Genomic DNA, 25,417 nt, shown 5'->3' with positions numbered 1-25,417 from the left:
TGGATACAGCCCAAAATATTAATCTTTAATTGTACTAAAGAGCACTGAACATCATGTCTCTATCCAGTGTATTGACCATTGCTGGTCATTAATAGATCTAGCATTGTGAAGTGGGCTGATAATGATGCGTTTGTTTCAGTCTCGACTGTACAGAAGGGCATCCTCCATCTTAAGAGGACAAGATGATGCTGATGCAACAAATATTCATCTTCCTGTAGCCAGTTCAAACTAAGGGCAGGGTGCTTATAAAAGCACTGAAATCACATTATGAACAGGCACATTTGTTATGCTTTGCTCTGGAATCAAGGAAGCTGCTTTAACATCAAAGTAGGTCATGCTGAGCGAGTTTTGGAAGACCAGGGGTGTTGCGGAGACAGATGGGGATTACGACGTCATTCCCAGGGCTAGAATATTCTATCCGTCAGAAAAACACAGCTGACCTTGAATAAGCTTTAAAAACCCAGACATTCAGTTATTCAGCAGGATATCTATCATCTGGTAAACAGTTCTGGATGATGATAATATAACGATATGTCTAAACACTCGTAGTCACCTTTAAGTACTAGTGAAATGTACCTTTGTGGGCACACATTCACACAGCTTTATTTTTTTCTAAATCTCCACAGAAAATCATGGAGCAGTCACACGAATCTAAGGGCGCTATGCACAAAGCTAAATGTGGCATCCAGGGATAGAATTGTCTGGAGGAATGAAACAGCACCTATTTTTCCTCCGTCTCATACTGTACATGTACTGTATATAAATAAGTAAAAGTCAAACTCTTACATATTAGAAATACTAGATGAGTCCTCTGCAGAGCAAATTAATTCTGCTCTTAATTCCCCCTGCCCTAATTTGTACAAGTATATCCTATTGCACTTGTCAGCTTGTTAACAAGCCCTGGAGTCAAGAGAAGCAGGCTGAGTAAAGAACAGTGAAAATAATAAAAAAAGAATTCAAACCTCAAAAGGATCAGCTTTAAGCCAAGACTGAAACTAAGAATGGATTTTGAGACATTTATTACAGCTGAAGGAGGAATGCTTGCAAAAAAAAAAAATGTGAAATTTAACAAAAAATTAACAAAAGACATGATGATCATGCACTTCATGGCCTTGCCACGGGGTAAAACTGATTTCGACAAACGTTCCTAAATGTGGTGCAGAAAAACCACTTTAAAACAAGCTCAAACACATTATTAATAATGGCCTTTAAGTGTTGGAGGAATGCCACCCAAACTGGAAAAAAATAAGAAAGAAAGTCAAAGTCAGGATGCTAATTACTCTCTACCAAATCTCTCCTGTGGCTTGAGGTACTTTTCTTATGTAGCCTGCACATGATGACGCTATTGTCACCATCCTCACAACCTTAGGACCACCCTGAGCATTATATCAGTAAACAATTATCAATAAAGAGATTAATAAACCATTTCAGATGACATTTTTTCTTATTTACAGCACATTTCACCAAACACTGCCACCCAGAGTGTCGTTACAAACCATTTTACTGATATAACCAAGTCAGTCAAGTAACAGGGCTTGTGAGGACAGAACCACTGCCTTAAATAAAAAGGTGCTACATATGGCCTTGGTGGAGAACATGTTCTTTACCTGGTGCTTTCTAGATCTACAAAAAAATGGAAATACACTGTTTAATTGAAAATGCAATGGCATGAATTTCTTTGCTTGCCATTCCACTGGTTGGTTTCCATGGCGACCAACCATTTTAACACCCACTTCTTACTAAACACTGGCTTCAAGAGTGTCCACGCTGTCTCTTTCTCTCTCTCTCTCTCACACACACACACAACCACTGCCTCATTTCAGACACCACACACTAGACCAGGCTGAGCCCAAAGTATGCACTTCTAACAGACAGGTACAGAGGTACACTCTACTTTTCAGTCTGAGGCTTCAGGCTTTTCCTTTCACTCTCAGATGACCTCTATTTGGAGGAAAGCAGACTCCATTCTTTTTTTGAATGTACATGCCATTACATAAGGCCTCTTTCTGCAGCATCTCTTAATCAGATATGATTACCTCATCATGAATACAGGGGACGTGATGACAAGCTCACAACCATTCATTTGTTCTGCAAGTGGAAGAAGGGGTTACATTGCATAAGTTCATTAATTATTTGGACAATTATATCTTCATGAATTAAACACTTTCCAGATGAATTCCAGTGTGTAAAGCATGGTACCTTACGAAAACTGCTGAAAGGAAAAAAAGACACTTTCATGAAGGCAAGAAAAAAAATTCAAATCATTCTTCTTAAAGTCTTTCAAGTTTTATAAATACAGACACGCTATAAACTGGCAACGTCAATTATATTCCCCAGTGCTCCTGAATGCATGAAAAAGATACTTTGCCATTGTATTGGATACAATAAAAAAAAATTAAACCTGCAGAATTTAAAAAAATTCAATGAATTCCCAAAACCGATGGCAAAAGACACAGAAAAGCAATCTGTTGTGATGTCGTAAAAAAAAAAAATGATGTGTTTTACTGATGGAGGAACATTTGGGGTTTTAAGTGTTCGGTGCTCCTCCTTAATGTTATGAAAGCTTGACTGCAATCTTCTGCTCCTTCTTCATCATTCTCTGAACTTCTTTCTCCATTTTTTTCCTCTGTTGTTCCATGGCACGTTTCTCCCTCTCTGCCATCTTCTGCTGTCTGTAATCACCACAGGAAGAGTGAAGTATTTACACCAAAAAGCCCAGAAATATTATGATTACTTATGCACCACTATCATAATCGTGGGCCAATGTCAATAGCTGATATTTCTGAATACACATAGTATACTTTATCTTTCTGGATCAGAAATTGTAGAGAATCACATCATCTGAGAGGGCTCGCTAAATTACAATATCCGTCTGAAAGCAATCATTTTTTAAAAAGCTGTTGTTGCTGAGAGCAATATGATTGTTATCCGACTTTAAGCTTTAAGAAGAAAAAGGGCTTTTTTTTCAAAAGAGAAATATTACATTTTCTTTAGCACATTGTTTTTTTCAATGTCACAAGTCAAGAATCATCGAGACGGTGTTCAATAAATCTTACTTTATACTGCCCTCTAGCGGTCTTTGTCCAATGATGAAACTGCACAGTTAACTGCAGTCTGGCATTGAACATTACGTAAGTCTGTAATTACCATTCTTTCCTGCATCCATCTTCCTGCATCATTTGAATGTGTATAAATATCAATTTGTAATACCCAGTATCTACAGATTAATGAATGGAGTAATACCTTAACACTTCTTCTGCTTCCCATGCAGCATCAGATTCATCCTCCCAGGCATTGGTGTCCTCCTGCCAGTTATCCAAGTCCCCCAGCTCAGCCTGAAACACCACACACACAAACTGAATTTGTAATAAATTAATTTACAACATCGACCATTATATCATCTTAAGTTAATGGTGTTCACACCTGTAGTTCTTTTTCTTTGATCTGAATCAGTTAAGAAATTTTCCCCTAGGTTTGTTTTGCTTTCACAGAGGGAAAAATCTAAGCGCACCATATCCCTGTAAATAATGTGAGAATGTTCTCATTGCTGATTGGTCAGAACTGACTGAGGTGGAAGCAAGAAAATAAACACTGGAAGAAGTTCCTGTGTTCTGGTCTAGTGCAGATTTCAGTTTTATTTCTCCTATTAGCGGCTAAACTTTGACAAGTTCCCTGTTTACCTGTTCTGCATTGTCCAAAACACACAACACACCTGGCTATGGGAGCCATTTAGCACTGACCTCCTGCATACACCTTAAAGTTGGGTCGGATCAAGGTTGGATGATGTTTTCACAAGAAATTAGCTGCACCAGAGTTTGTTTGGGACCAGACTGAGACCACCTCCTCTCTAGGGTCTAAGTACAGTTGTTTTTGTCCGCATCCGAGTGTGATTAGGGTGATGTAGTGCCAGCTGGATCTCTCTAATCAACACTATAAGGCAACCATTGATTGAAAAAATCTAATTGTGTAGCCTAATTACAATATAAATCCCTTTTCCACACTTTCTAAATTTTGAGACTGAACAAAAGTGCACATATGTGTGAGTGTTTAAGATTTTATATCCTGTACCCAACAGATGTAAGAGGAGAACAGCACTTACTGAAGGCTGGATGAAGGACATGTCCTGAGTGGCAGCGAGTCTGCTGGAGAAGCCCGCAGCAGTGTCAGGGGCAGAGAAATTCACAGGCTCCCTTTTCTTCAAGACAATCTAGCAATAGGTAAACAGAGATAGACACACGTGAGCTTACCATAGCCATTTTGTGAAATGAAGCCAAACACTTGCAGATTTATGACATAATATCAATCACCTTTTGAGTTTTCCTGATAGTAGGAGCCATGTCTTTAAAATAGTCTGGCTCTTCCTCCTCCCCCAAGTTTTGCTGGGGTGGAACAGCTCCATTACCACCTTCAATCTTTATACTTGTAGGAGCCTCTTCATCCCATGAACTCCAATCTTCAATCTCTGGCTATGGTAGAAATACACAAGAATTACACAAATATTACATCAATGCGTCTATTTCTGAAATAATAGCATCAATGCCAAATAAAGCAACATAGAGGAAACACATTTTCTGGTTTTAAAATATATATTTACTCAAGATCGAGTTTACTACTAGGAATCTACCTCAAATTCAAAGCATGTAAATGTGGATATTTTTAAATATAGTTTGAATATAGAGGAGATAAACACTGTAGTGTGTCCTGAAGTCTGGTTCTTCACTTGCATCTGTCATGTCTAAAAAATGGCTATAATTTAAAAAAATTAAACAAAATGTTCTGTTTATTTGATTTACAAATTCAAATGACAAAAGTCTGATGCTCATTGTGTATGACATTTTAATAAAGGTATATACTCACACTATGGCATACTGAAACTATAGAACTGTCAAAAAACAAATACCACCAATGACTGCATACACTTACTTGTTTAGGAACCGAGGAATAGTCAACAGTAGTGGGAAGAGTGATCTGATCACCACTTAGTTTCCGTGATCTTCCAGTTCTATATCAACAAAAATTCAAATTTATTAAATAGCCAAAAAGAGCAATAATTACCTAAGAAATATATTTATTATTTAAAACTTTATGTTGTATTTCCTCATTTGCTTGTTTTTTTTAATGAAATCACAATGCTTGCTTTCAATATTAAGAACAAAATGCATTCTCTCTAAGATTTTAAGGTCAGTTGAGGTAAAACCATTTTGTACTCAATTTGTCCTAAAATTATTATTAAGCCCAAAATATGTAAATTATATCCATTTGAAAACTACAATTTCTTTTAAACTGGGAAACTTAGAATTCTTAGAATGATTCTTAGAATTCTCCAGATATTTTAACTGCCAATACTCAGCGTGGCAGCACCATGTGTGTTTCACTTTTCACAATTAATTTGCAGGTACTTCCAAATTCAGACGCGATTAAATATCCTGGAGCTTATCTGTGTTTTATTTCCGCACAGATCAGCAATGTCAGTGTCTTTCTCACTCCTGAATCAACAGTGAAGAAGCTTTTCAGCTTTGGTAAATAAATAAGTAAGTAAATAAATAAATAATGCTTGCGTGACTGAGCTGCTCTTTGTCTATTAATGTTTTTATAATAGCTGTACCAATGCGTGTTGGTGATGATATTTATTTATGACAAATTTGGGGTAATATGCATTATTAAATATAAAATATGTAATAGAAATGTATTTTATATATATATATATATATATATATATATATATATATACACACACACACACATATATATATATATATAGGAGCAGGTTGAGTGTTTACGTCTGTATGAAATACTGAGAACATTCTCACTGCTTTTAACTCTGGCCAGCAACTAACAGAGCGAACATGTCTCACACAGAAAAACAAATAACAGTCATTACTTACTTCCATGTTTCACAATAAGGTGGATAACCGTGCGGCTCAGTCCTGCTCATAGGCCTCAATTGCTTTTTTTTTTTTTAACTGTTTCTGTTTCGTGTTGCTGTGACCCTGTTTGACCTTTGATGACTATTGTGTCCTAACATTACTAGCATTTTGGGCTCTTGAAAAACGGTTTATAAATTACAATTTATTATTATTATTAGTTTTAAGTTGATGAACTTAAAACCAAATTTGGATTTGAAATATAACCCTAAAATTTTATTTTAAAATGGACCAAAAAACTCTGAGGCTAAGGCAATGTAAACAACACAACAGCAGCAAATTTAATTATATATTTCAGAGATAAATTCAAAAGTCAAAAGGACCTACAGTAGTCATGGTTGTGTGTTTAAAAATGAACTGGTCAGTTATACAAACACAACTGACATTGGATAAAGTATTGAACTGTGGCTAGGTCACTATGACTATTAACAAAATAATACACCATTAACATTCACTGGCCAAACTACATTAGGCAAAATATTATGCTAAATTTTCATTTAATGAACTTGCAAACTTTGCTAGAGAGCTCACACATTAGGGACAACAAAGGAGCAGTGAGGTATAAAGGACATCATTCAAAACCTGTCACAAAGTCAGTTTCACTCATTTAAATTTTCAGAGTTGATCTTGAATAAAGTAAGCATGGCAGATATATATGAAAATGGCTTACAAGGGTTGTTTTTCATATGCCCTTAAAGGCTAAGCACCAGCTATATGAAAGTGTCAAACAAATAAATACAGTGGGATTTGAGTTCCTAGCTTGTTTACTGATAGTCAGAAAACAAGTTATTTCTTACTAATTCAAGGAATAAGGTTTAAAAGACCATTGGTAATAATTCAATGTACAGTGGGACATCTGTGCACAAATGGCCCAAAGATATCCAGAAAATTGAGTAAATTTGACTAAAATTGACTTTGTCAACTTTAAACGGGCACTTTGGAAAGAACCCTCCGCTCACTCCGTTATCTGTAGCTCATTTCACTGGCGCTTTTCCAACAATATGGGCATGTAAGGACACCAACGAAAGGTGTTCAAGAGCCTCTGTAACATGGAGGTAAACAGGGTAAGGACACTCACTTCGCCTGTTTTAGTTGGTGTTAGTTAACGTTAGCTTGACTCGCTGAACTCGGGGGCTCAGATTATACTCGGCTACGTAGCTGCATTACGGAGGTTTATAGTGTCGGATGAATTCGAGTTCGATCACATTTACGAGAATAACGGTACCTCTACATTTGAGTTTAGCTTATTGCTAGGCTATTGTCATGAATAATGTTGGTTATTTAGCTAGATACTGTCATAACAGTCAGTCATAACGGTGTTTTACCGCGGCGTTGTTCAGCTGTTGTCCACCAGTGACGTCACGGTTGCATTCAAGAATTTCCGTAGCGAGCTCGGGTTTTTCCGTCAATTTAATAAGATTGTCAGTTTTAAAGCAAATTAACCAGCTATTTTCATTTTAATTCATACTTATATATGTCAGTAACTATAATAATGTGAAATATTCATGGAGGTCCATTAAGTGGTGCTTAGCCTTTAAAATGGTGTTGTAAAGTGGTGCTGTAGTAAAAATCCATTGAGGATAGAGGAATCTGCTCTAACTGATGCATCTAAACATAGCAACGTCAGCAACAAGAAATGTTAAAAAGATTGTCCCATTGGTGCCAAAATCTATAGCTTTGTAAATGAGGATATAGTACAGGAAAAGTCTGGGAAGCCACCCCATAGTGTGCAGGCATCCACTAACAAGATAAACTGGGCCAGGAGCAAATAACATGACTGGTAAATTATGTACAGTTTGGCTTGGACAGTACCGTCATGAACAAAAACACATCTCAGAATCATTCAAGACTCACCTGCATATCAATCTTTTAAAGAAGGAAAGGATGGACGCTATGCAAGTGCATAATTTGAAGAGGCGAAACTGAGCGATGGCCATGTTGAGAATGTCTGGAAAAATATATATATAAGTGAAATAACATTAGGTTGCTTGCACGGATCAGCCACAATATTACCATCTAAACTCAGTCTTTTTTACCTGCTTCACTTTCTTTATATGTGCACTCTGTAGTGCTACAATTTTGTCAATCTGTTGTTCTGCATACTTTGTTAGACCCCTTTCACACAGTTCTTCAGTTATTACACACAGCAGGTATGATTTTGGTGACGAATCATTCTCAGCACTTCTGTGATACTGACAGGCTGACAATGTGTTAGTGTGTATTATGGTGGTATGATTGGATTAGTGTGTTTTTAAATAACTGAATTTCATGGCTGGACTGAGAATATTCCACCAACCAACAATAACCAGCCTGCAGGGTCCTACAGTCATCGTCCAGTGACCGCTGATAAATAAACAAAGAATGACTAACACAAAATGTGCAGCAAGAGGTGAGTGGCTCTCTCTGACTTTACATCTACAAGCAGGACCAACGAGGTAAGTGTTTCTAACAGAGTGGACAATGAGGGTATGTTTTAAAACATCAGCAGCACTGCTGTGCCAGATCCACTCGTACCAGCACAACACACACTAACACACCACGGCAGTGTCACTGCAGAGCTGAGAATGGTCTACCACCCAAATCACATCTGCTCTGTAGCTGTCTTCGGAGAGTCCTGATCACTTTAGAATCAATTGAAGAAAGGGGACGCTAATTAAGTATGTACATATGGACTACTAAACTGAAATTATAGAACTACAAAATGCATCTCAATGATGAGTGCAGTTGATAAAACAGAAAAAGAATGCAGAAACAATGAGGTCCGTTTAGAGTTATGGCTGTTCAGTGTATGTTCATGTGCACACACTTCAGTTCACTGTAAGGTCATTTACACGAACAGCCCAGAGGAAACCTCAGGCGACCTTGCAAAGCGAGGGATAACGTTATTCATGTGTTAGATGAGCTCATTTAGAGACAGGGTTAATTTACAGCAGGGAAAATCTTCTCAGACTGCATAATGTCAAGGCTGTGGTTATAATGAGGTAGTGGCTAAAGAAGAGCTAGCAAGATTCCCAAATGGGTTCAGATATTAATGTACAGTAAGGTTGAATCCAGCTCTAACAAACACCAGAATGTTTTACAGTACTAAGTATAATTATTACTGTCAGGCCTGAGTTTAGTACGTCTGTATCTGTTTTACTGACCAGGCAGAAGCTGAACGAGTCCGATTTGCTCGCCGTGTACTCATAGCACGGAGCTAGCGAGGAGCTAAACACGAGCTAAACACCGTCTGCTGCTCGGTCAGAGACACGGCTCTTTCTTTTTGCAGCTTTCCTTCGGCGACGAAATGAAGTGAACAATAAGAATCATTTTCAGTAGAGGTTTTTAGACGTCGTTCCTATCTGAGCGCTGTGTCTCCTTCATTTTTCACCGAACACTATCATTAAACCTGCCACCGACCCTCCACTGCAGCCGTAACGTCCACACGTCCGCAAATCTACAAACCTACTCCAAGACAACGACAATCAAACAACACAGTCCACCTGCGGAGGACATGGCTTACAGATCTGCGCATCAGTACCGACGCCTTTAAGGGCATATCAACAGTGACGAACCAGAACGAGTCCCAAATATCTCACTAAATCCTACATAGTGTACGGTTTAGGACATTCAACTACGGCCGGCACACCCCATCAGCGCGGTAAATGTTCGATACAGAGCGTGTAGATTATGACTTAAATTAAATTGCCTTACACTCGACGAATAATGTGCTATTTTAGGTCTATTTTACCGTCATTCCATGCCCTACATAGTGCACTACATAAGGAGAAGGTAGGAATCGACAAGAGAGCGCTTCCTGCCGGTCAGAAGTCAAACTGATGCCGCGTTCAAAATGTCTCGGAGTCGCACACACATTCGGAATGGCATACTACATAGGGGTGGCAGTATGCACTATGCAGTATATTAGTATGCCATTCCGAATACAGCCACTGATTGGGTCGCAGTAAGGGAAATTCGTCTAATCTGTTCAATGCGATAAAGTAGAACACTTTTAAGAAGAGTCTCAAAGGTCTAAAAAACTAAAGTCTCACACCTAAAGACAATGAGTTACATGTCACAGTGACTTTGCAACCCCTGGGGATCTTGTATGTACACTATTTGCACAAGTCAAGTATGAAAACATTCATTCATTCATTATCTGTAACCGCTTATCCAGTTAAGGTGGATCCAGAGCCTACCTGGAATCAATGGGCGCAAGGCGGGAATACACCCTAGAGGGGGCGCAAGTCCTTCACAGGGCAACACACACACACATTCACACCTACGGACACTTTTTGCATCGGTTTGGATTGTGGGAGGAAACCGGAGCACCCGGAGGAAACCCACGCGGACACTGGGAGAACACACCAACTCCTCACAGTCACCCAGAGCGGGAATCGAACCCACAACCTCCAGGTCCCTGGAGCTGTGTGACATCAACACTACCAGCTGCGCCACCCCGTATGACAACATGATCATTTTAAAACCAAAAAATTAAGGGAGGGAAAATAGTCAGTGTCATAGTCTCAAACATGCAGATTCAGACACCCGGGGTTTCTTATGTTACAAACCTAAGGCAAGTCGATATCCAGCACACATTCATTCATTGTCTGTAACCGCTTATCCAGTTCAGGGTCATGGTGGGTCCGGAGCCTACCCGGAATCACTGAGGGCAAAGAGGGAACACATCCTGGAGGGGCCCCAGTCCTTCACAGGGCGACACACACTCACACATACCGACATTTTTAGTAGCCAATCCACCAACCAACGTGTGTTTTTCGACAGTGGGAGATAAACGGAGCACCCAGAGGAAACCCATGCGGACACAGGGAGAACCCACAACCTCAAGGTCCCTGGAGCTGTGTGACTGTGACACTGCCTGCTGTGCCACTCTAACACACATCAAGATGATGGGAGCATGTTACAGTTCTCTTAAAACTCTCAAGAATTTTTTTTCCCAGCAGGAGACATCATCAATCAGCATTCTTCAAAAACTATCAGCATTACACTTAAATAGGTACTGAATGAATTAAGTGACTGTTTTGTACATAAACACATAAAATCTCTGTTATGTGCCCAAAGTTGTAGACCCCTGCTCGCCCAAAGTGTTTTCCGTAATGAAGTGTTTCATTAACTAGTTTGCCCTCCCTTTCGTTCAGTAACATTTCCTACTCTGTACTTTTTACACACTTTTGATAAGTGTCAGATTTTAGAATATTTCTGTGAAGATCTGATGACATTCAGCCACAAGAGCATTAGTGAGCTCCTGGTACTGATGCTGGACGATGGGTTCTGGATCACAAACACCTCTGCATCTCATCCAAAAGGTGCTGGATTGAGCTCTCTTACTCCAGAAAACACAGAACCACTCAGTGCCACTCTTCTCATTGACTGTGGTGATATTAGACTCGTGATGCTGCTCCTGAGAGGCCCATCCTATTGATAATGAATGCCTTTATGATGTTTTTTAAAATATGTGCATAGTGTTGACTGCAGGTGTCAGTAATTTGTTCACCTTAAAATTGCTTGTGTGGAGGTGTGGCCTCCGCTCTCTCCTCTGTCACTCGGCTGAGGGAGGAGTAGACGCTCAAAAATGCAGCTTCTTTCACAACAACAGCAGCCTCCTCCTCCTCGTCTCCAGAAAAACAGGATTTTCCTCACGGTTTGAGAGTGAGCGGCGGGTTTCGGTTATCCTCTCTACCTACACTACCGTCTTATTTCTTGAGGAGTGAATGTGAGGAGTATTTCCGACTCTGAAGTAAGTATCGACCGCCTGGGCCAGGTATCGTTAAGGCTAGCGCAGCCTCTAGCTTCCTTGTCATGGGCTTATTGGCTGTTAGTGACTAAAACCCATGGATGACAAACGCCTTCGGCATTGACTTATTTTGAAATGTAGTATATTTAAATGTGTCTGTTTATCGTGTCCTCGACAGTGCCTTAGCCCGTCTGAACGGTTTGGTCTCTTTTTCCCCATGTCCCCCACACTGCGCTATGATAGCTGTGTGCTGCTCAGACTTGGTACAAACCCAATGCACCACAGGCGAGCTGTAGGCGACTGTTCGGTGACATGTTTTTGGAGCTTTAATTTCGTTGCTTCAGATTTGTGTGATGTATAGTTCCCAAAGCTCCCGTTTATCTTTATATTTAATACATTCGTTGAATACAAGGGCATGCAGGATGCCATCCGTTGCTTACGTATCCTTAAAGGCACACCGAGGGGTTTCAGGGTAACGGACTGTGGCCTGAACAGACCAAAAGAGACCTACCAGACCAGGGTTTCACAGACCTTTGGACAAATGACACCGAAGTATTCTGTATTTTGTTTCCGTTCCAATGGACAGGATGATCATAAATGAATTCTGGCCTTAAAGGATCAATAAGTATTTTCCCCACCAACAAATAATACATAATTATTAATTATCTTGACATTTGTTTTAGGAATGTGCCTTTGACATGAAGTGAAACTAGCTCATGCTCCATACAGCAAGTCCCCACTCAATGAGGTGGTCATGTTTAAAACTGATCTAGTACAGTGTTGTGTACTGCCTTATTTATTAAATACAGTATAATTAATTTTGAAGAGAAGCTATGTAAATTTTTGATGTGTAAACATCTGTAATAGGGTTAGACTTAAATATTTTATTTCAGATAATAAATGTTTTATAAATAGGCACAGGTTCATAATAAATTTTTATGAACAGATGTGGAAGTTGACTGACTTAACCAGTGTAAAATGTGTTAAACAAAACAGAAAAAAGAAAGTTTAACTCCAAGGACTCCATTTGTAGATTAAGTGACCCTGCATGGGGATTGGCCCCTAGTTGTTTTTTAATACTCCTAAACAGACAGGTGAGTTAGCATCAATTGTGTCTCATGTACTCGGTTTAAGGGAACTGTATCATGAATGTAAATAAGATCCTTTGCAGACGAAGTCCATCTTCTTTTGGCATTGTTGTTGCTGCCCTGGTCCCTGATGTCAGCAGCCTATGGGCTGACTGAAGCAACTATTCATCCGCTGTCAAGAAGTCTTGTTTCTTTATGAACTGTAGGCAGTGAGACAGCTCTACACCCTAAGGAATGTTCTTCAGTAGTGCTTTAGGAAAAGTAGTGTGTGTACAGTCAAGAACACTTGAGTGACTATCTGCATGTGTGTGTATATAATTTGTGGTCTGGTGAAATGGTTTCTTTCTGTGATGAAAAATCACCTGTCCAAATTGCTTTAAATACGATTACAGGTCAAAAATCCCTCTTCCAAAAGAGTTGAGAAGCCCCTTATCACCCCTTGTAGCTAAGAATGTTCTCCAAACATGTCACTTAATACCTCATTTCACAGATGAGCTTTGTTTGTTAGTGATCCCTCTTTGATATCCTACACCCAGAGGGAAATTCTGTCCACTTAAAAGTGCTTTTTCATTAACTGCATGGCGAGTGATTTCCATCTTGTGTCTCTCCTCAGCATGGAGACTTTGTGATAGGATGAGAAGTCCAGTGCCTCGGTTCAGGGACGTTGAGAGGCAGGCAGGCAGCCTGCAGGCCACGCCGTGTGTCCCTCCATGTCATGACCAACAGAGCAGCATGTGGTTCGTCCGGGACGCTTGCGGCATCGTGTGCGGGGTCATCACGTGGCTGCTCGTTTTCTTTGCGGAGTTTGTGGTGTTGTTTGTTATGCTGCTTCCTTCCAAAAACCTCACCTATAGCCTGGTGAATGGCACCATCTTCAATAGCCTGGCCTTTCTTGCCTTGGCGTCCCATTTTAGAGCCATGTGCACAGACCCAGTAAGTTCACATTTAATTAAACCTGTCAAAACAATGCTTGTATAAATCAAAATTATATAGAAAAATGTGTGTGTGTGTGGGGGGGGCACATTCATACATTTAGTCTGCTGATGGGACAAGAATTTGTCCCAAGCCTTTTATATCAATTCTGTTGATTCATTCATTATTATTGTTCAGTCATAAAGCTCTTCAAATCTAGAACTTGAATCCATTTTCCAGACCTGGATATTTTTCATCACTGTTTGTTTAACGGAACAGCTGATGGACCCAGTTGGTCACCTAGTGACATATATATCAGAAAGTACAAATCTGGATTCAGAGTCCAGATTTGTAGACTACTTATATAAACGGATGATAAACTGGGTAAAATTTATGTTGCATGGATTTGGTAAAATATTGAACTTAAACATGAACATGCTTCCAGGGGGCTGTACCAAAAGGAAATGCAACTAAAGAATACATAGAAAGCTTGCAGTTGAAGCCAGGTCAGGTGGTCTACAAATGTCCCAAATGCTGTAGCATCAAGCCTGATAGAGCCCACCACTGCAGGTAAGAATGATGAGTGCTAGGTCAAGCATCAACGCTCTGCCAGGAAACTGCATATAGCTACACTGGTCATCTGTATACAACCTATGTATGAGTGATGGTTTCTTGGCCATTTTTCTTCAAGCTGAATCAGCAGAAATGCTTTATACTCCACATCATACAGCCTCATCCTTGGATACATTCATTCTCCAATTGGAACAAAGGACATTATGTCCCGGAAAATCGATTATCATATATTTTTTATTTAAAATAATATTCTACATTCATCAGTGTTCTAAGAAAACCCTGTAACTTTAGATCTTTGTAAGAGAAGGAAAATGTTATTCGATCATCTGCTATTGAAACTAAATCTGCTATTTAAAAACCAATGGAGCCCATGATGAGACTGAGTTAATGAAGGCCTTCAGGGGCATCTGAATATTAGAGCTGGGTGATCACCATATTTACACAATGGTTTATTTCTGGAATGTAAAAAATTAATTAATTCCCACTAATTGTGGAAAAAAATCTCTTTACAATACACAATGTACTGAATGTAAAATAAATGTGTGGCATGTTTTGTTCATCCTGCTTGTACCTTGTTTTCACACTTAATCAGTGTCTGCAAGCGGTGCATTCGAAAGATGGACCACCACTGCCCTTGGGTCAACAACTGTGTTGGCGAAAATAACCAGAAGTACTTTGTGCTCTTTACGGTATGTAACACACATTGACAGTAAGAGGAAACTGATGTTGTAGTAATATTGTTTTCTTTGTACTGTTGTATGACTAATTATGTGTCTGAAACATTCAGCAATTGTATTACGTACTATAAGTGAGACTTACAAGACCTAAAGTGGTCATCTATGATTGTGGGCAAATGTTGTTCTGTGGTTTGTTTACGTTCAGAAGCTCAACATCATAAGCGGAACGGTATCTTTGAGTGGAAATATATGCCTGTTTGTACGTGGCTAAAGTTTTACTTATCTGTAAGTTTTTAATTCACTGTTTGAAATACCACAGAAACGCAGTTGGTACTCGTGGTGTTTAACTTTGTACTTTAGGTCTGTGATTACTATCATGCAGTTAGCGGTCACCCGAATTTAGTCAGTTCCATCTACAGCAAAAATATGTCAATATTACCCACCTATGGAGCAGGAATAGAGCAATATTCTCATCTCAGTTCATGCTTTTCAACATTTTCTTCATTGTTTAAAATCCTTAATGCCACTTTTCTGCCGTGAGCAGAAAGGGAAAGCCTAGCATACCAGAACAAGACATTTTTTTTTAAACCCATTTCACACTGGGGCTTCATAAATAGGTTAGATTGGTTAAACATGCAAACAGACTGTAGAGCTAGCAAATGGTGAGGAAATATACACAGAATTTTATGAAAAGTTTAAGGGTTTCCTCCCACGGTCCAAAACACACATTGGTAGGTGGATTGGCGACTCAAGTGTCCGTTGGTGTGAGTGAATGCATGCGTTGCCCTTTGAAGGACTGGCATTGCGCCCAATGATTCCAGGTAGACTCTGGACCCACCGCGACCCTTAACTGGATAAGTGGTTACAGATAATGAATGAATGTCTTAATCAGTTGTTAGCAGAGTATATATTTGGACATAAAAGCATTAATGAAAATATGTTACACTGAAAAGTTTAGAATCACTAAACTCATTGCCCATAATGGTAAATGTCTGTGTGCTTTATGCATTGTTATTGGAAATTCATCTGTATGCTTGAAGTCTACAATACCGAAATGTGTTAACATGACTGCTATAATGATGTGGGAGATGGAAAGTAAATAATATTGTAGATTTATTTATTTATTTATTTATTTTTTTAGGCAGGCACCTCTGCAGCCCCTATTTAACTCTGACTACCTTTGTGTTCTAGATGTACATTGCACTCATTTCTCTGCATGCATTGGTCATGGTGGTCTTCCATTTTTTGTACTGCTTTGAAGATGACTGGACAAGTAAGTGGTTTTATTATCAATATTTTTAAAACCCTGGCACCAGTTTTTAAAATCTGAAGCATAATGCTGCATCATAGTTGATTTATAGTAATATAGCTACTGTGGGCGGTACAAAGCATGCATCAACCTTATTAGAAACAAAGTGTGTGTATGTTTATACATTTATACAGCTGAATATCAGATGTGTGATTGTCACGCTATTACAATGGCTAGATTTTACTACCATTATTCTAGCTCGATTAACATGGTTTAATGTTATAAGCTTCAAGTGTTTCTTTACTGGAATTGGTTTTATATAACAATTCTTTCCCAGCTGCACCTCAAGTTACTGTTGTGTTTTAACTGATGTTCCTTTAAAATGATTATTACACAAACACTGGGCAGTATAAACATATTGCCTTATTTAACAAAAGAGTTTTCGTATGTTTTATATTATAATGTCCCATACTTTATGATCTCTGTCAGCTATACTATCAGTATTTTGCAATAAATATATTAAAAATTATTCCTTACTTATAATCCATCCAATATTTTCTATATTACCGTGACCATCATTGTTGCCTTCATTGAGATCTGATGGTGTACATTAATTGTAAAATAGCCTGGTTTGGAATATCACACAACCCTTTCTCAGACATGGATTAAGCCCAGTCTTGGAATAAATACATTTTTTTTTTTAATCTTGGTGATGAATTACCTTTGCCGTTGCGCTGTTATACAGGTCTAAGCTTAAACCATGTCCAGGAAGCTCATCCATAATGTATTTCAGTAACATATAGTCAATATGACATCCTCTTATTTACCCTAAGTGTTAAGTGGTTACCCTCTCCCATCCCACCCCAGAATGCAGTACCTTCTCACCTCCAGCAACAGTCATCCTCCTCATCCTCCTGTGCTTTGAGGGCCTCCTCTTCCTCATCTTCACCTCTGTGATGTTTGGCACCCAAGTCCATTCCATCTGTACAGATGAGACGGTAAGAGACCTGAGCCCCTCCCTCTGGCCCTCTGCCCTTTCCTGCTGTAGAAGGTGTCCGTAGATCTGAAAGCAGATATTTGTATGATTAAAGTTTAAAAGGAAGTCATTTAGGATTTCCTGTGTCTTTCATGCCCAGTTAAATATAGCTACCGTTGCTTTACAGTCTGCAGTGCTTCTATTTACATACTGTTTAATACAGCTTGCAAAAGGTTTTGGAAAGTCTTTCTAATCTAAAGACAATTTGCGAGAACTATGGAATTAGTCACTCTACATATAACACTGTTCCCTTTTAACTGATCAAGTACAACAAGGCCATTCCTTGCCCTAAGATATACTTTTATACTGTCCTTTACTTACTGAGTGTGAATTCCAAAATTTATTTATTTACTGCCAAATTGGCCAATGCAGTTTTTTTAATATGGTTGTTTGTTTAGAACCCAAAACACACTCTTTCCTGATTAGTTGCAAAATACATATGTTTTTTTTAAGAGTCAAAACCTTAAATTTTAATGAAATCTACATAACGCTACGATCAAAGTTATGTTTAAATCTGCTGCTGTCAATAATGTGTTCTAATGCAGACATAGAATCTTTAATAAAATGTATATTTACCTGTTTTCCAAGGCAGAATTCAGCATCACTTAAATGTTTTTTTTCAGTAAGTACATTATCAAATATCTGTGTGAAATATCAGTCAAATCAAAACTATCCAATGCCAATATTCCAGACAAAAACTTACTAATACTATTATATACTTTGCTAATACTACAAATATGATTCCAGTGTCATTAAGTGTTCCTATTATTTATGCGATTATATGTACATAATATGCTGTGGTATAGATGCATCAGCCTTCCAGTAAATAACTGGTTCACACTTTCACAAATTGCAAAACAAAAAATTATTAAATGGGCAAATGTCAGTAATGTGTTTAGAGTACAAATCTGCCTATTCTACATTTGCATCCCTTCAAATACACTCAGTGCTTACACTCAGTACTTTTTCAGTAGAATATCTGCACTTTGGACTTAAGTCAGGTGTACTATGAGCTTTCTGTATACTCAGCATTTTTGTTTTAAATAAACACTGAACTTTTACTTACCTATTATTCCATGGACCCTCAAATGATTTCATGGAACAAGTTATTCTCTAATGGTCAAAGAGTGAGCTCTATAGTGAGTACATTCTCTAAAAAAATAGTTTTCCAGTTTTGACAATGACTGATGTAAAAATAAGTAGTTAATGTAGTGAAATCAGTGACTTTAAAGTGTCTAAATATGGCCGTACCTGTTGAGTAAAGGATCATACAGAAATGTAATTTTGCATCTATTTTGTGTAAGGGGAGTTAATTTACTCTTAAGTTACAAATATTCCCCTCCCTGAAGTCATAATTGCACTTATGTCTTTACTCTGTAATTATGTGGTTTAAGGGGACTGAATTCTTTATTCCTTCATATTCATATTTCTTATGATGCAGAAAAATATTTGATCTTTGAGTTGCACTGAAAGTTGTGCCTCAAATGGAGAGTGTTGAATCTTTGGATCATAGTTATTTATTAGAGATGGAACACATTATTCCACACACGCTCTGAAGTCTTGGTTGTCTCTTGTTTTTAGGGCATAGAGCAGTTGAAAAAGGAAGAGAGAAGATGGGCTAAAAAAACTAAATGGATGAACATGAAGGCGGTATTTGGACACCCCTTCTCAATAGCATGGTTTAGCCCCTTTTCCACACCTGACCATGGGAAAGCTGACCCCTACCAGTATGTTGTCTGAGTTCAGGAAGAGTAGTTCCTTCCCTTGATAAGTAGAGACTGGAATTCACGGGACTGTTTAACTCCCAAAAACCCACCGGCATCCTTGAGCGTGATTGTAATCCTGACTTGACCAGTGTGTCTTGCATTACATTTACCAACGAGGCTAAATCAGCTTTGTTTTATTCCTGTGTGGAGAAAAATAATTTAAAAAACATCTATTTACCTTTGCATCTGTTCATTTTCCTTCAAGGTAAACTCCGGAATGGAACCCTTAAATTTGTTATTCAGTAAATCTCTGTACACTAATACTTTTATCCACATGCCTGTACACATTTTTTGAGATTGAGCAAACTGATTGAAAATCTGTGCCAATACACACTTTGGTTCTGTACATTCAAGCTGTATTTATGATATATTTTGATCATGGTGTCTTATCTTTAAACTTTCAGTGCATTTCTTTCTTTTTTAGTCTTTTCTATTTTGCCATGGCCCAGGGACATTCCTCTCCATCTTGTTTTTTTTATTTGTATTTCCTTTTAAGGAAGTAAAATAATCCATGACAGCGAAGTAAAATGGAGGCATGCAATGTATTTGTAATACTCAGTATTGTTACTTGTGAAAAATCAAAGAGAGTCTTTTTTGAGGAGATGTATCACAAATGTGAACTGTCATAAGAGTTAAGCAAATGTGTTGTAGGAAAATATGGGATTTCAGAAAGCAAAAAAAAACGTTTCAAAAAATCAGCCTATTGATGATGACGTAAATGACACTGTAACAGCTGATGATGGAAAATGGCTCATTTTTATTCCATTTTAATTGATTTTCTCTGAATTAGTCCTCAGTTGATGTAAACATGTAAATAAAGTATATATGGTTTTTATCCATTTACAAAAGCTGTTGCATATGTGCTTTGTTTAAATACATAATGTATGAGGAAAGGTGTAAGGGTGATTGAAAATGTGTTTGATTTAAATAAAAGTAAAAAAAACAAGGGTTACTGAGTTAAATTTAAGTATTTATCTTAACATTAAACACATTTGTGAAATGTACACATTTACTAAGGCTGATACTTAAACAATTCCCACTAAAGATATACAAGATATTTTATCTACTACAATATATTTGTAGAGTGTTAATAAAACAGTAAAATGTATAAAATGCAGATGTGTTCTCCTGGAGCACAATAAATACATTAAATATTAGTTAAAATATCAGTCACATTTTTCTGATATCAGATGTTTTTATTTAAAGTAGATATGTTACATTACAACATATATTTTGTATCAATGTACATCAGAAACGAAAACGAATAATGTTCTTGCCATGTTCTAATTCACTGTTTCATTGTTAGTTTCATGAGCCTAATATCGGGACTGTGTTTCATTTTAATAATTGTGATGGACAGCTTTTAAAAATCTCTGTTTCAGGTGCTTTATCAGGGCTACACACAAGCGCTCGGGTTCTAATCTGGCTGTGTACTCTGACAATCATGAATATTTTGGTTTTTGATGAATGGAAAGTGGGAGAAAATATAATTTTATGCAATCTGCTGCAGTTTGAAAATCATTCTCAATGTAACGTCATGCTGGAAATCTTAAGATGTACTAAGGCTTTGCTTCCCAACAAGTGTTTTGGAAAACTTTTACCTGTTCATCTTAATATTCTCCCTGTACTCTTGCTTGATGACACTTTATATACTTGGTAACTATTTCTTTGTATTCTTTTGTACTCTACTCTGTATGTTAGAGTCTTGTATATGCTTAGTTCTGTACTAAACAATGCAATAACTGCAACGTTATATATAAAGGTGTAAAGCCATTATGAATTAGGTTTGCTGTCGGTCTGATTGGTGTAAGATGGAGGTAAGCCTTGATCACTCCTGACTAAAAAGGCAGATTCAACACAGCTCTTAGATTTGATGCCTGAATGCATGCTGTTGACACGTGAAAATAATAGTTTACCATTTTGTTGCGGAGTGAACGTTCAGAAAAGCATGGGCTGCATGTGCAATGTGCTTTTTTTTTTTATTCATTTGTATGGTGAAAATCAAGCCATGTTTCTTTTAGTTTATGATATAGGCCCACAACTCTCATTTACTGCCCATTTCCCTTTCTCCATAGTAACACTGTGCTTCCTTTGTTTTCAGTGCATTCAAAGGATTTTCAGTTACCAATATGCCCAAATTTTCCAGCAACTAGATGATCGCATCTCAATGCTGTTGTGTTCCTTTTCTGGCAGGGTATTGAGAGACTAAAAGGAGAAGTTCCAAAATGGGAGAAGACTTCATGCTGGGAGGCCATGAAGTTAGCATTTGGTGGTTCTTTCTCTTTGGTCTGGTTCAGCCCCTTCTCTGACCTTTCGTGCAGAAGAAATGCCAAGTCCAACATCCCTCCACCTCCTCAGGGGGAAATCATAGAGGAGGACATCATTGAGATCCCTTTACAGTACTAAAGCCATGCTGATCCATAGTCCACCATGTACTGCACTCTCACCATGGTAGGACAGAGTATGGGAACTTTATTGGACTCGTATGGAGTGCCTGCTATTTTACATATAACTTGATTTTTCTAACGTTAAATGAGAAGAAGTGATTTTATCTTTATCTTTTTGTAAATGAAGGCAGAAATCTGAGTCATGCGTCCTGAGTGTTGCCTGGTCAGCTTCACAAACATGATCTGCAAGTGTCTCCATGGAATGAGATGTATGCGTTAGATATTCATTAAAAACATGTTTGCCTAGTTTTAATCATTCAGTTGGACTCGAGACATATGAAATGCCTATAAAGTCTATTTGCATACCACGAGCAAATAACAATTAATTTCCTTGGAATATTTGGCTCAATTAGCATTTTTAAACATACAAACCATATACGTTTTTTGCTACGTGCCTTTTAAAGATTTGTGTGGACACCAAATTCTGGACATTCTTCATATCGAGAGAAATAAGATGAATGGTTGAGACATTTAATTATCCTTGTAAAGTAAATGTGCAAAATAAAATAAACCTTTGGACTTTTATAGAAATATAAAAACATCATTCTGTTACACTATTATAAGATTTTGCACATTTAACTTAAAGTGCTTTAAAGGTGCGCTACTTGATTATATTTCATTTTCTAACTAGTGAAGGTAACCTGGAAAATATGCAAAATATGATTAGAAAAAAGTCATTTTAGCAATGGCCTAAATTTGAGTCCATAAATACTTGTTGAAAGTATGTGACAATGGACCCCAGCAGCAGTCTTTGTTGTTGTGGTTTGCATGTTGAGCCTCTAGAGGTTGCCATGACTAATGCCTTGACATGCCTGTGGCATGGTCGGGGTTTGCGAAGTGTAACATTTTGCTGCTAGGTAGGTGAACTACAATAACAGACAAACACTCTGCTCGAAACTGACTAGTGCACCTTTTACTAATAAATCTAGACTTGCCTTAAGTAAGGAAGTTTAGGAGACTGAAGTCCTGCAGCCATCTTGAGCCCATCTCACTTTACTTTTGATGGTATATTATTTTATACACTTTTCTTTGGAAAACTTGATGACTTAACTCTTTTGTTACAGAGGCCTGAGCTTGTATTATTTCAATTATTTTGAAATTATTGTAATGATTTTACAGAAAATAAGAATTTGATGTGCATAAAAGGAAACACTTTAATAAAAAGGAACCTTTACTTCCAATTTGTTTGTGCACTTCAGTTTCATTCATTCATACACAGGTTCACTCATATTTAATAATGTTTAAACAAATTAGTGTTGGGCGGCACGGTGGTGCAGCAGGTAGTGTTGCAGTCACACAGCTCCAGGAACCTGGAGGTTGTGGGTTCGATTCCCGCTCCGGGTGACTGTCTGTGAGGAGTTGGTGTGTTCTCCCCATGTCTGCGTGGGTTTCCTCCGGGTGCTCCGGTTTCCTCCCACAGTCCAAAAACACACGTTGCAGGTGGATTGGCGACTCAAAAAAAAGATTGCGCCCGATGATTCCAGGTAGGCTCTGGACCCCCCGCGACCCTAAATTGGATAAGCGGTTAAAGATAATGGATGGATGGATGGAAATTAGTGTTTGGCTAAGTTATTTTCTAGTATATGTATTTGTACTTATTTGAAAGACTGCTGTGACTTCCACAGCTTGGCTTTAAAATCGTCAGTGTCACAGTCAGTATGGTAATGGCTGGTTGATAATAGGCATGTAAAAAAGTTCATTGCTGCACACGTAACTAAGTACAGTTAACAGATAATAGAATTACCAGTAGAAGACCATCAACACAGCAACAAGTCTATATATATATATATATAGTATTATGAAGTAAAATACTTTAGTTTTCAATGAAAAAAGTCATTGTATAGGAGTACAGACGGAAACAAATTATATTTTTATATCACCAAAAAAAAACAAATCCAATGAATTTGAATGAGTGTTTAGCCCTGAACCTTGACATGTTCCTGTAGATAAAGACATTACAATGTGCTACATGGTAATTCACTCAGATAAGTAAATAACCAGCAGAAGTCTTTGACACCTCAGATGAGCGTATAAATTATTTCTATCCTCCACATGGTCTTGCATCTGTTTTGGTTTCTCCACAGCTGGAAGCTCATTCTTCCTTTTTTGCATTCAACAGTCGGTCCTGAGAGGACAATCCATGCAATATAAAGAGCCCCAGTAAAGTTAAGGTGATGCCAGTCCACCAGAGCATGTCATGGCTTTCCCCAAAGATCAAGTATCCAAGAAATGCCTAAAGAATGGAAAAAGGTATGTGTTGTTAAAATGGCATTACATAATCTATATAATTATAGGAATATAAATGTTACTGTATTAATGATCAAACGTGTGTTATGCTTGAGTATTGTAAAATAAAGGACCTGGTTTAAATGTGTAAATGCTATAAGCTTTCTCCAAATTATACTGATGTATTATTGTAGTTTGTAGTGCAGACCAAGCCTCACAGAAGAGATGAAGTTAGAAGCAGTTGAGGTCACTGTGGCCTGAGCAGAGGACGAGGAGAGTCTCAAAGCTTTGGCAAAGAAAGTCCACATTACAGCATTGCAGACAAAGAGGAGGAGTCCACACACCACTCTCAGGGGAATATGGAGCTGTGGGTAACAGCAAAGTTAGAAACTATTTGGTTGATTCTTATGATTATTTATTAATTTTTTCTATTAAACATTCAATAAAAATCAAGTATTAATATGTTAAGTTCAACAAAGCCAACATTTTAAAACATCTAAACTAAAACTCATGTATTTTTGGATACAATTTATCCCCAAGAACATATATTATATACATACATACAGGGGTTGGACAATGAAACTGAAACACCTGACCACAATAATTTATTAGTGTGGTGTAGGGCCTACTTTTGCGGCCAATACAGTGTCAATTCGTCTTGGGAATGACATATACAAGTCCTGCACAGTGGTCAGAGGGATTTTAAGCCATTCTTCTTGCAGGATAGTGGCCAGGTCACTACGTGATGCTGGTGGAGGAAAACGTTTCCTGACTCGCTCCTCCAAAACACCCCAAAGTGGCTCAATAATATTTAGATCTGGTGACTGTGCAGGCCATGGGAGATGTTCAACTTCACTTTCATGTTCATCAAACCAATCTTTCACCAGTCTTGCTGTGTGTATTGGTGCATTGTCGTCCTGATACACGGCACCGCCTTCAAGATACAATGTTTGAACCATTGGCTGCACATGGTCTTACTGGTGCAATGTGCAATTAATGAAGATTGGCCACCAGTCTGCTCCAATTTAACCATGAACCCTCCCACACTAAAATGACAGGCGTTTCAGTTTCATTGTCAAACCCCTGTATGTGTGTATATATATATATATATATATATCTGCTTGCAGCCCTTTATTCTTCATGGAACTCATAATGATTGCAGTGATGAATAAACTCTTCTCAGTTGTCATTTTCAAACTAATTAAAATTTTATTTATTTATTTATTTCTAATAAAATTACATGTTTAATACTATGGAACAATGTCCATAAAACAGTGGGAGAATGTAATCTACTCTATTGAGCAAAAACGTAGTAATCCAGGGACTACAAATCAATATGATTCTTCATCTCTTGAGGTGCACTTATAAATAGGCACAAATACATCAATATTTTTTAAAAGTATATATCCAGTGCTCATTTAAATTTTATTCACTAAACCAAGTGAAGAATTTTGTTTCACCCATTCGCAGACAGCAGTGGAGTGTGTCTCAGTGGTGTAGATGTTGGTGTAGAGAGTGGAGCTGAGCGCTCTCTCACACACTGCACTCACGCCTCTCTCGCTCAGAGACAGTTTGCCGCAGCAGGACGCAGCGGCTCCAAGAAAACCACTCAGCACCGCGTACACCCCCCCACCCAGCATTACTCTTCCTTTACTGAGACGTTACAACACAAGACATGATAATACCGATGCTTGTGATTTATAGCCAGGATTAACAGCCGCATTAATGTGAAAACAAATGAAAGTGAACCCTTTCTTCCTGGTGTGAAACGTAAACACGGGCTGC

General features: G+C 38.1%; 3 protein-coding genes across 6 annotated transcripts; 1 reads left to right on the top strand and 2 right to left on the bottom strand.

Moving 5' to 3' along the window:
* Positions 1-690: 690 nt before the first annotated feature.
* Positions 691-11,328, bottom strand: ebag9 (estrogen receptor binding site associated antigen 9). 3 transcript variants are annotated; one of them, XM_066682222.1, is made up of 7 exons: positions 11,253-11,328; positions 7,779-7,872; positions 4,924-5,002; positions 4,308-4,466; positions 4,100-4,207; positions 3,244-3,335; positions 691-2,672 (listed from the first exon to the last, which is right to left on the bottom strand). In XM_066682222.1, the coding sequence occupies exons 2-7, from the start codon at positions 7,859-7,861 to the stop codon at positions 2,555-2,557; spliced, it is 639 nt and encodes a 212-aa protein (XP_066538319.1). In that variant the 5' UTR covers positions 7,862-7,872; positions 11,253-11,328; the 3' UTR covers positions 691-2,554. The 3 variants fall into 3 exon arrangements, with proteins under 3 accessions (XP_066538319.1, XP_066538318.1, XP_066538317.1); XM_066682221.1 differs by lacking the exon at positions 11,253-11,328 and adding an exon at positions 7,961-8,996; XM_066682220.1 differs by lacking the exon at positions 11,253-11,328 and adding an exon at positions 9,068-9,451 and having other exon boundaries at positions 692-2,672.
* Positions 11,329-11,452: 124 nt separating this feature from the next.
* Positions 11,453-22,471, top strand: zdhhc3a (zinc finger DHHC-type palmitoyltransferase 3a). Of its 2 annotated transcripts, none has more exons than XM_066683181.1 (7): positions 11,453-11,661; positions 13,360-13,679; positions 14,104-14,228; positions 14,824-14,920; positions 16,100-16,181; positions 17,025-17,155; positions 21,153-22,471. In XM_066683181.1, exons 2-7 carry the CDS (start codon positions 13,380-13,382, stop codon positions 21,363-21,365), a joined length of 948 nt encoding a protein of 315 aa, XP_066539278.1. In that variant the 5' UTR covers positions 11,453-11,661; positions 13,360-13,379; the 3' UTR covers positions 21,366-22,471. The 2 variants fall into 2 exon arrangements, with proteins under 2 accessions (XP_066539278.1, XP_066539279.1); XM_066683182.1 differs by lacking the exon at positions 21,153-22,471 and adding an exon at positions 18,775-19,916.
* Positions 22,472-23,237: 766 nt separating this feature from the next.
* Positions 23,238-25,381, bottom strand: tmem42a (transmembrane protein 42a). Its single transcript, XM_066683183.1, has 3 exons — positions 25,093-25,381; positions 23,851-23,997; positions 23,238-23,639 (listed from the first exon to the last, which is right to left on the bottom strand). The coding sequence occupies exons 1-3, from the start codon at positions 25,270-25,272 to the stop codon at positions 23,499-23,501; spliced, it is 468 nt and encodes a 155-aa protein (XP_066539280.1). The 5' UTR covers positions 25,273-25,381; the 3' UTR covers positions 23,238-23,498.
* Between the last annotated feature and the right edge of the window lie 36 nt (positions 25,382-25,417).

The sequence above is a fragment of the Hoplias malabaricus genome, chromosome 10 (genome assembly GCF_029633855.1).
Source record: "Hoplias malabaricus isolate fHopMal1 chromosome 10, fHopMal1.hap1, whole genome shotgun sequence".
NCBI classification, from domain to species: Eukaryota; Metazoa; Chordata; class Actinopteri; order Characiformes; family Erythrinidae; genus Hoplias; species Hoplias malabaricus.
Note: the sequence above shows the minus strand (reverse complement) of the source record. Positions and strands in the feature narration are given on the sequence as shown.

Bases quoted from the DNA above. Each gene is read 5' to 3' on its own strand.
- ebag9 (XM_066682222.1), bottom strand. From the start codon at position 7,861: ATGGCCATCGCTCAGTTTCGCCTCTTCAAATTATGCACTTGCATAGCG. The intron at 4,467-4,923 runs GTAAGTGTATGC...TTTCTACCATAG, and splicing joins ATTCCTCGGTTCCTAAACAA to CCAGAGATTGAAGATTGGAG. The intron at 2,673-3,243 runs GTATTACTCCAT...TGGTGATTACAG, and splicing joins GAAGCAGAAGAAGTGTTAAG to ACAGCAGAAGATGGCAGAGA.
- zdhhc3a (XM_066683181.1), top strand. From the start codon at position 13,380: ATGAGAAGTCCAGTGCCTCGGTTCAGGGACGTTGAGAGGCAGGCAGGC. The intron at 16,182-17,024 runs GTAAGTGGTTTT...ATCCCACCCCAG, and splicing joins CTTTGAAGATGACTGGACAA to AATGCAGTACCTTCTCACCT. The intron at 17,156-21,152 runs GTAAGAGACCTG...CTTTTCTGGCAG, and splicing joins CCATCTGTACAGATGAGACG to GGTATTGAGAGACTAAAAGG.
- tmem42a (XM_066683183.1), bottom strand. From the start codon at position 25,272: ATGCTGGGTGGGGGGGTGTACGCGGTGCTGAGTGGTTTTCTTGGAGCC. The intron at 23,998-25,092 runs GTGAAACAAAAT...TGTTACCCACAG, and splicing joins CCACTGCTGTCTGCGAATGG to CTCCATATTCCCCTGAGAGT. The intron at 23,640-23,850 runs GTGAGGCTTGGT...TCCATTCTTTAG, and splicing joins CTTCTAACTTCATCTCTTCT to GCATTTCTTGGATACTTGAT.